At 39.6% G+C, this 10,128-nt stretch overlaps 1 protein-coding gene across 1 annotated transcript in view; it reads right to left on the bottom strand.

Annotated features, from left to right (window-relative positions):
* The window catches only part of LOC122789036 (protein phosphatase 1K, mitochondrial-like), a 295,109-nt gene that overhangs the window by 203,300 nt on the left and 81,681 nt on the right, over nt 1–10,128 (bottom strand). Inside the window, exons 2-3 of the mRNA XM_044056209.1 lie at nt 7,355–7,789; nt 1,076–1,176 (exon numbers count right to left, since the gene is read on the bottom strand). Coding sequence (XP_043912144.1) covers nt 1,076–1,176; nt 7,355–7,770 — 517 coding nt within the window. The 5' untranslated portion in view covers nt 7,771–7,789. The remainder of the gene's footprint in view (nt 1–1,075; nt 1,177–7,354; nt 7,790–10,128) is intronic.

Genomic DNA, 10,128 nt, shown 5'->3' with positions numbered 1-10,128 from the left:
TACAAATGATCATTCTTGGATGCCAAACAACTCAAGTCTTGGTTCTTCCATCTTAGGACAATCAACTTAACAGCAGTGCAATGGTCATGCACTGAAAGAATACTGACAGATAAAATAAAGGCTACTATGGACAACATGGATTCTAAAATGCAGCTAGATCTATGCTTAGACTGCTAATTGACACAAGTCTCATGACCCCTAGTTGGGCCACTCTGCCACTGCTGCTATGATTAAATGTTGAGTGTTAACTCTCTAGTCAACAGGTTAAAGCTCACCAATTTAGCAACACCACAGCACATTTATTCTGTCTTTCTGGAAATGAATGTGGGAAACATCTGGCAATGCACAACATGAGTTCCTAACAGCAAGCAATGGTAAAGAACTGTCACACAACAGGAATCCTTTACCAGACAATAAGAAAGCACGCCAAAATGGGTGTACATACCCAGAGTGCAGGAGTTTGACATTTCGCAATACATGGCGGATGTACACAAATGTTTCCACCCTTGCAAAGGTTCTATGAAGCAAAATCATTCTCGGTTACCAAAGAATTGCGGTGTGCCAGAAGTCATTAAAATGTATGTAGTCTAAGCTACAGACTACCCAGATATAAATGTCTCTCCCATCAGATTTTTAAAATGATGCAAACTGACCTTGGATGATTCAGTTTTACAGGACATGTAACAAATACATCACAAACATGTAGTCTGTTATATGAAGTCACTGGGAGCAGCTCACTGGATGAACAAATAAGCAAAACACAAAACAGTTTTGCTAGCCTTAAACCTCAGTTTCCTTTCACTACTCACTGACAAACCTTCTCCATGCACAAAGGTTAGTAATGTCTAATGACCAGTGTGATCAGAACTAGTATTAGTTTCTAATTGCAAAAAGAGAGAGAATAAAAATAAAGGAACGCACTGTTAAAAACAGGCCAGTCTCGAGTGACAATGAAGGAATAATCAAAACTGATTGTCATAAAAAACGCTTAAATTCTTTAAACAAGCTCAAACTACACTATTATAAAAATGCCTGCCAGATATTTTTAACCATCAGTTCAAAGAAACAGCCTTACCTTCTCCAAGTCTGCAAACTTTTTGCATAAAGTCATGGTCCATTTGTAGAAAAGTTTTCAGCAGTACTGATTCTAGATCATAATCTGACTGAAGATGTCTCCTGCAACAGGAAACAAAATCACAAAAAACAACAATGTGTAAAGAATTCTATGCAAGCTACAATATATATGGAAATTTAAGGAGGACAAAGAAACCATACATGCAAAATGCTGCAAAACAACTGAAGTGTTTGCCCATTATACACACTTGGGATTGCAACTACACAACTACTTTGACCACGCTGCATGAAAGTTTGAGAACAGAAAACTGACTGGCAACTATTGGCACAAAATAACATTAAAAAGTGAATGACAAAATTCAATGTAACCATATCTAATGCAATTTTGCAGGTGGACAATCTCGTGATGTGGGAAGCTGGTGACCCCCCCATCCTTACTTATACCCAGACTGCTTTACCTTTGAGGAAGGGAATTTCTTAGGGAAACCAACATTTCAAACTCTGTATAAATACAATGGCAGTCTTCCTTTCAGAGTGAGCCGTTTCAGGGTAGAAGGTTTCTATATTGCCAAATTCTGCCTTGTTTCTCTTTGGCTAGCACGGAACGTTAAAAAATTAGTAAAAGGCTAGAACTCCCTACAAAGGGAGAAAAATATAACACTGATCAATCCTGCAAAAGAAAGGGTTAAGAACTTCAAACTTATTACAACAGACTTCTCCCAGAAGAAAGGAAAGTGATGTGTTAAAGCCTTCAGTACTACTAACCCTAAATAACAGCACTATTTACTGGGTAGCAGTTACTCATTGTCTTCGGATTTCCACCTCACTGTTCCATGGTACAGTCTTCACCTATGACTGTACTACATGGAGAATGCATGCCCTTCCAGGCTCCATGTAGGTTTTTCAGGGCAATCTGGTGTTCTCCCACCTCATACAAAAAATATACTTTTAGCAAGATATTTTGCATTTATCCTTCCTAGTGAGGCAGGCTATAGCTAAGACAGGTCTACAATGGATACCTTTCTTCCATTAATCCTTGCTCCTATCATTCAAATTGCAACTAAATTGTTATTGAGAGTACTTTACATAAATGTACTCTTCAGTTTTACCAACTTAGAATACAAAACATTGTATCCAAATATACACTTTGAGACAGTCACCAAAGCCATGGACAAGAGGAAGACTGTGCACACCACCTACCCTGATCTGGCCAAAGCCTTCGATACTATTCCCCACTCTGGTATAATAGAAAAATTCTCTCAAATAGGCATCAATCCGTACATTACCAGATGGGTAGTAAACTGTCTCACTGATGGAAGCCATCTCAAGCAGTAGACCCGTAACGAGTAGTGTACTCCAGGGATCGGTCTTGGGGCCTCTGTTCTTTGGAATATACTTTTCTAACGAGCGGGCAAAAAACAGTGGACTATGGCTGAATGCAAGCTGGGTGCTGTCATCAATTCCCCTAGTGATGTGGACATCCTCCAAGAGAGTCTCACCCAAACAAATGATTGGTGCCAGAAACATGGCCTCAAACTGAATGACAAAAAATACATCATCCCCTTCGAGGAGAGTGACATCCCTGCAAATTATCAGATTAATAACAAGGTCCAACGCATGCAATCAGTCGTGAGGGATTTGGGCACCCAGGTTGCCAGCAAATGGACCTTTGACCACCATATTGCCACCGTTGTATGGAAAACTTTCTACATGGTCCACCTCATTAGTAAGGGTATCTCATCCAGGGGCAAGGAGGTCATAACACCCCTGTAGTCTGCCCTTATAAGACCCATTGAGTACAATGCCCCTTTTGACATGTAGCTCATAAAAGTATATATGCAACAGCTGGAGAGACCACTGAGGTTCCTCACCAGTAGAATCCAGGGCCTCAAACATCTACTCTACACAGATAGGCTAAAGGCCCTGTCCCTCTACTCAGTCTCATGCAGACTCCTCAGAGGTGACCTCTGTCTAGCATGCAAAGCAATCTCAGACCTCAGCTTGATGGGACTGATGCATATCTGCAAGTCTAGCTCCACCGCATGCATAACCTTAACAGGACTTGTTGACGGGACAGATTTGTGTCCCAGAGACTCCCCCTTCTGTGGGACAGACTCCCTCACCACGTCAAGCAGAGTACTTCATTAACCCTTTTTAAGAGCAACCTGGATAATTGGATGGGGAACAGAAAATAAACCCCTGGGATTCCACCTGTGTCCCTGCTGGACAGGGGCATCAGGTGCTGACTTGTCAGAACATGGGCTAAATTCTTGGCTATGCTTGTAATAGCCTCAGGGCCAACAGCCTAGTAACTTCCTATGATCCTAAAGTACAACTCCAAAACCACATTTAAGTTGCTTGCACATCAGAAGCTAAAAGTGCTTGACAAATAAGTGGACTGCAAATGACTCTTGCCCCTTCACTGAGAGTCAAGCTGTCTCCCAGAGGCAGGGTGGAGATGTCCTCTCACATTACTAACAGAAGAGTCCTCAAATCATTTTTCCCACAGAGTCATATTAAGATGCCTTATGCAACCAGTATAAAGGAGCTTCTAACTTGTCAGGTGCAAATGACAGTGAAGGGCTGACATCTTAAATGTATGCAACAACTTAAATGTATGAAACAATGTACATACAGCACAGCGTACCCTCCTCCAGAATCCTGGGGGCAAAGCTGAAAAAGAAAGTTACATCTAAAATTTACAAAGATGTCCAATATGACCTTGGAGTAAATGAAAGGTTGGTAAAACTGGATCCACTCTGCACCCGAGATAAAATTTAGAAATCTAAATACAACTTTGGGTAGAAAAAATGCGCTGGTAAAGATGCCCAGCTTGTTTCTGAGGCATGGTGTGCAAGTACAAAATGCAAGCAACCAAAGCCGTTACAGCAACACAGACTGCTGTTAACTTCACAAGCACATAAAGACAGACTGCTGTTAACTTCACAAGCACATAAAGACAGACTGCTGTTAACTTCACAAGCACATAAAGACAGACTGCTGTTAACTTCACAAGCACATAAAGACAGACTGCTGTTAACTTCACAAGCACATAAAGACAGACTGCTGTTAACTTCACAAGCACATAAAGACAGACTGCTGTTAACTTCACAAGCACATAAAGACAGACTGCTGTTAACTTCACAAGCACATAAAGACAGACTGCTGTTAACTTCACAAGCACATAAAGACAGACTGCTGTTAACTTCACAAGCACATAAAGACAGACTGCTGTTAACTTCACAAGCGCATAAAGACAGACTGCTGTTAACTTCACAAGCGCATAAAGACAGACTGCTGTTAACTTCACAAGCACATAAAGACAGACTGCTGTTAACTTCACAAGCACATAAAGACAGACTGCTGTTAACTTCACAAGCACATAAAGACAGACTGCTGTTAACTTCACAAGCACATAAAGACAGACTGCTGTTAACTTCACAAGCACATAAAGACAGACTGCTGTTAACTTCACAAGCACATAAAGACAGACTGCTGTTAACTTCACAAGCACATAAAGACAGACTGCTGTTAACTTCACAAGCACATAAAGACAGACTGCTGTTAACTTCACAAGCACATAAAGACAGACTGCTGTTAACTTCACAAGCACATAAAGACAGACTGCTGTTAACTTCACAAGCACATAAAGACAGACTGCTGTTAACTTCACAAGCACATAAAGACAGACTGCTGTTAACTTCACAAGCACATAAAGACAGACTGCTGTTAACTTCACAAGCACATAAAGACAGACTGCTGTTAACTTCACAAGCACATAAAGACAGACTGCTGTTAACTTCACAAGCACATAAAGACAGACTGCTGTTAACTTCACAAGCACATAAAGACAGACTGCTGTTAACTTCACAAGCACATAAAGACAGACTGCTGTTAACTTCACAAGCACATAAAGACAGACTGCTATTAACTTCACAAGCACATAAAGACAGACTGCTGTTAACTTCACAAGCACAAGCTATAAAAGATACACAATGTATTCAGTCATGATTTTCAGTACAAAAACTCTGGTGCAAAGAAGCACAAGGACCTTTGAGGATTCCGTCCTGATCTTAAGACACCAGAAGCGAAAAACAAACCAGAAAATTAGATAAGTGACCCGGAAAAGGGGTGGAATATAGAAATAAACCCATTGTCTCTTGCACCAGAAAGAAAAACTGTTCCACTAAGAAATATTTTTTCTTGTCAAAGGTTTTCCAACTTCACAGATAACTTACAATACTGGCATGAAAAGGCAGATGCTAACACTCCCTTCACTTGTTGCCAAGGCACAAAATCCCACCTTTGTAGCAAGTGCAAGAATTACTCTGCCAAATCACTGATGAGGCAGAAAGTATAGTAGTATGTGTGTGGGCACGGAAGTCCACATACCATCAAGGATCTTTAAAAAGGTCAAAACAGTAAATCAGATTATCAAAAACATTTTCTGCCTCACCTGCTTCATCCTGTCATTTTATCAGTAGTCCCTATATATGTTTACACTGGTCTCATCAGCATTCCATGGAACCATAGTGACTAAGCTCTTACCTATTGCCATTGCTACTAGGTCTTTTACTCACTTTGAGCCCCTTAGTTTTCACAAGGACTTGCCAATGCAATAAATGCAATAAACCATTGTTTTTTACATAAGACTATTACAGTCTGATGAAACGTATATCCTTCAGGGGATGATGATGGTGGAGGAGGAAGGGTAGCTTGACTGTTTCAAGCTCTACTAAACAGAAATGTACTTTCAGGTAGAATATAAATCATTAAAATATCTTTTCCAATGTGAAAATATTCTAAACAATTAGCCAGGACAGCAATATATAGTCCATTAAAACTACTAACATGCAGCACAACATTAAAAAAAAAAGTTACTGGCCTACAATTTGTAATAAGAAATCTAAATTCATCTTGAACAAATGATGAAAGTAAGAAAAAGCCCCAAAGAAGATAAAGGCTACAAAAAAGTACAGTTGTGTAGTTAACTTATCACAACTGCAGATGTCCCGAGTAGATTAATGTTGCAGTACTGAATCTTGAGACTTCCTGTCAAACAGAAGCCTGATGCCTGCACAAATACCAGTTTCTCACCCTGTCCCAGACGGTTGACAGTTTACTGTCACACGTCTTGTCAGTGTTCTAAATGGACGCTGGCTAGTGCCATCTTCAGGTCTTTGTTTGAGGTACCAGCATCCTTTGTTCCTCAGGTGGTGCACAACCTATCCCACTAACCCTACTGCAAATGGCCGCTTGCTCAACTTCGTCTGGCACACAATTCAGGTTCCAGGAAAGAGTATATTCATGTCTGGGACAGCCACATCTCTCCCACCACCCTGAATTGGGTGATTTAAGAGGCAGACCTGCAACTGAATGATTATACTCATCACTGGCCAATCAGGAAAATGTTATGCTGTGAAATATCCTCATGAAATCCTAGATGTTGCACAGCCAACAGACAGTTGCTTCCTACTCCAATCCAGTGGCTCAGCTGAAGAAAATGAGCAGCTCTGCCCTAATGGTTACCTGGTGCTGCCGTTACTTATAGTAAGCCAAATGTAAACCATGAAAACAAAGATGAAACAAAAGTGCCTGTATACAAACAAAACCTAACCGATTGCTCTGCATGGAGAGCAGCTGCTTGCCAAGTCAAAGTACAAATGTTCTGCAACAATTTTTAAATATGTACTGACATGGAATAGTACTGTAAGCATTCACAGGATTCTCTGCATCTGTCCTCTATCACTGAACCACTGTGAACAATTCTGACAGTAACAGAGTATGTAGTCTATGCACTGCCAGAGCATACACCCTCAAATGTACTTCAGAGAGAGAGCGAGAGAGAGAGAGATTCACCTAAAGGTGCATGTATTTGGTAAGCATTTCTTAAAATTAACAGCAAGCTACCCTATATTGCCAAAAGTCAACTTGCCAAGAACCTCTTAATTTGGCAAGTGCAAAGCAACTTAACTGTTCAAAAAAAAGTGACAATAGCATTAATAAGCAAAATATAACTACTACTGCTACCATCACCACCAATAAACAGCTTAATATGATAGCCAGTTTTGAATACGTGAAAAAGAGAAAAGCCTTGCTGCACAATGCCCTGAAGGCTGTGCATCTGGTACAAAATTTGAAGCTTCAGTCTTTGTAATCCAGAACTAAACTGAGGTTACTATAATACCATACCATGACTTGCAGTTTAGAAGGAAAAAAAAAACAAAGAGATACAACAGCCATGTCCACAACATGACACACTGGTACATCCAGTACTTACTGTATTAATTGGTGCACATTTCTAGCACAAAAATCAGCTGCAGCTGCTCCACCATGGCCATCAAAAACAGCAAAGCAAAATATGCCATCGGCTACTTTAGACATGCTGAAACGATCTTCATTACATTTTCTTTTACCGATCTGACTTGTATAGCCCACACCTGCAAAACTGTTGTCCACATTATGGGTGGGGCCTACAAGTCTCGGTGGTAGCAAAATGGGCTCATCTAGCCAGATACCAAAGCTGTCCCAGGTGGAAGACTGCACACACTTTTCCGAAACAAAATTTGTCTGACAGCCCGAAGTAGAAATCAAGCGAGGAAGACAACAACGATATGCTTGAAAAGCTTTAGTTTTCACAGCTTTGCCAACCAAAATTCTGCCATGTCTGATAAAAGCGAATGCAACTGTAGACATAATGTGCACTCCCCTTATTCTGAAACAAAAAAAGAGAAAAACACGAAGCGCTAAAAGATCCTTGCCAAAATGATGGTTTCACCAGCTACATGATGTCTGCACTGTAAGAAATACCAATTTACATGAACAAAAAAAAAAAAAAAAAAGTTTCCGAACAATGCCTAGCTTAAGTTAAGACAAAATATTAACAAGAAAATGTTTCTTGCAGACTTTATGGTATAATTTACTTCTTATCCAACGGATGCGGTCATCAATGTTAGGTCTTCAGAAAGCACCATCACAACTTTTTCTTCAACCTTCCCTTGAGCAGAAATAAGCAAAAGTGCTTGCTGTACAGTACAACCATCAAAATTAACAAAAGGTTGTTGATGATGTCAGCCACATCACAAAAATGCTAAGTGGGGAAAAAACATTGCTACTCATCTCTATCTCATAAACTAATGGGAGTATACAACATTAACTTCTCTGTTCAGAAATCAGTCTGTAGGATCAAACAGAAACAAATTATGAATATACAAGACAAACTGAAAAATTCCTCACAATGCAACTTCCTACTACTAAAGGCACACAAAAGCCCAGTGCATTAAACATTTTTTTTTCAAATTACAGGCACACTTTTAGTACGAAGAAGCCACATATTCATTTTTACTTGGGTACTGTGAAGAATGTTAATACTTCAAAATAGTGCCGAGAACTGTGCTGCATGTTGGAATTTAACCAAGAATGATTGTTGTAAGCCGTATTTCAACAGTAAGGGTAATTCTATTTTGCAATAAACCTTAAAATAAAGCCAAATGCAAAGTTTTGAATGTTTCACTACATCTAATAACTTAATAACCTCAGCTTTGGCCGGCTAACATCTAGCTGTATTCAACTGGACGTACAAGAGAATTTAAGTACCTTTATCTGCACTTTTTTTCAAATAATACAGTATTTAAATTGATTTAACTGTGTTGCATGATTATTAACTGAACTGGAAATTTTGACTCTATTCTTCAGTTACTGCCTGCTTGAATTTTATTATTTGTCAGTAATTGCAGGTGTGGGGTAGCCACATTCTTTGATTTCCTGTCCTTGCCTATTTAAGTGGTACAGTTTGAAATATTTTCTGCTTAAAAACCTCAGCTTTGGCCGGCTAACATCTAGCTGTATTCAACTGGACGTATAAGAGAATTTAAGTACCTTTATCTGCACTTTTTTCAAATAATACAGTATTTAAATTGATTTAACTGTGTTGCACGATTATTAACTGAACTGGAAGTTTTGACTCTTTTCTTCAGTTAGTGCTGCTTGAATTTTATTATTTGTTAGTAATTGCAGGTGTGGTGGTAGCCACATTCTTTGATTTCCTGTCCTTGCCTATTTAAGTGGTACGGTTTGAAATATTTTCTGCTTAAAAACCTCAGCTTTGGCCGGCTAACATCTAGCTGTATTCAACTGGATGTATAAGAGAATTTAAGTACCTTTATCTGCACTTTTTTTCAAATAATACAGTATTTAAATTGATTTAACTGTGTTGCATGATTATTAACTGAACTGGAAGTTTTGATTATATTATTCAGTTAGGTTTTCCCACCCACCCTCTCTGTTTCTGTTTTGGTGTTAATCTTAGTGGCTTTGAAACTGCCCGCCCCTCTTGTAAATTTTTGTTTGGATACTCCTTCTGGGCCCATCTCATTTGCTCACTCAACTGAGTGCAGTGAGATCATATTCTGATTTCAGGCACTTCTACTGTGTACAAAGAGAGCATCTGGGAAAGAGAACAAAAAAAAATTAAGCTAGTTTCCTGCCTTTCCTGTTAAGTGGTCTAGACTGTTTCTAGGCTTCTGAGCCCCCAAGCCCTTCTGTCTTGGAGGGAAGCCTTCTAGCTTAGTTGTTTCTTATAACTAGCCAGTTTTCTATTTTCAGCAGTCAAATATGTTTCTTTGAACTCAGCACTTGTTCAGAACTCATTGTAAGCACTACATAAGCTGCAGATTACTACAGCACTCAACTTTCCTCACTTGTCTAGTGGAAAGCAGTTTTTAGTACTTAATAAATAAGCACTTATCCAGGCATGTCTAAGGGTCAGCTCCCAGTGATTTCTCCTGTCTACCTGATGAATATGGGCATCTTGGGGCAATGCAGCAATTGCCTCATGTACACAGACAACCCTCTCCTCCTACCACCCAACACTACAACCTGTGAGAGATGCACTTAAATAGCCAAACTGGAAGCAAAGCTCTCTTCACCCAAGACTGGACTAGACAGTCAAGAGGAGAAGGTAAACACTTGCACCACACCACACTCATCACATAGTCCCTCAAAACCTACACCACCAAAACACACACATAGAAACACAAAACACACACCTACATT

Source organism: Protopterus annectens, chromosome 14.part0 (genome assembly GCF_019279795.1).
Source record: "Protopterus annectens isolate FY-2018-M chromosome 14.part0, PAN1.0, whole genome shotgun sequence".
NCBI classification, from domain to species: Eukaryota; Metazoa; Chordata; order Ceratodontiformes; family Protopteridae; genus Protopterus; species Protopterus annectens.
This window is presented reverse-complemented; position numbering and strand designations above follow the sequence as displayed.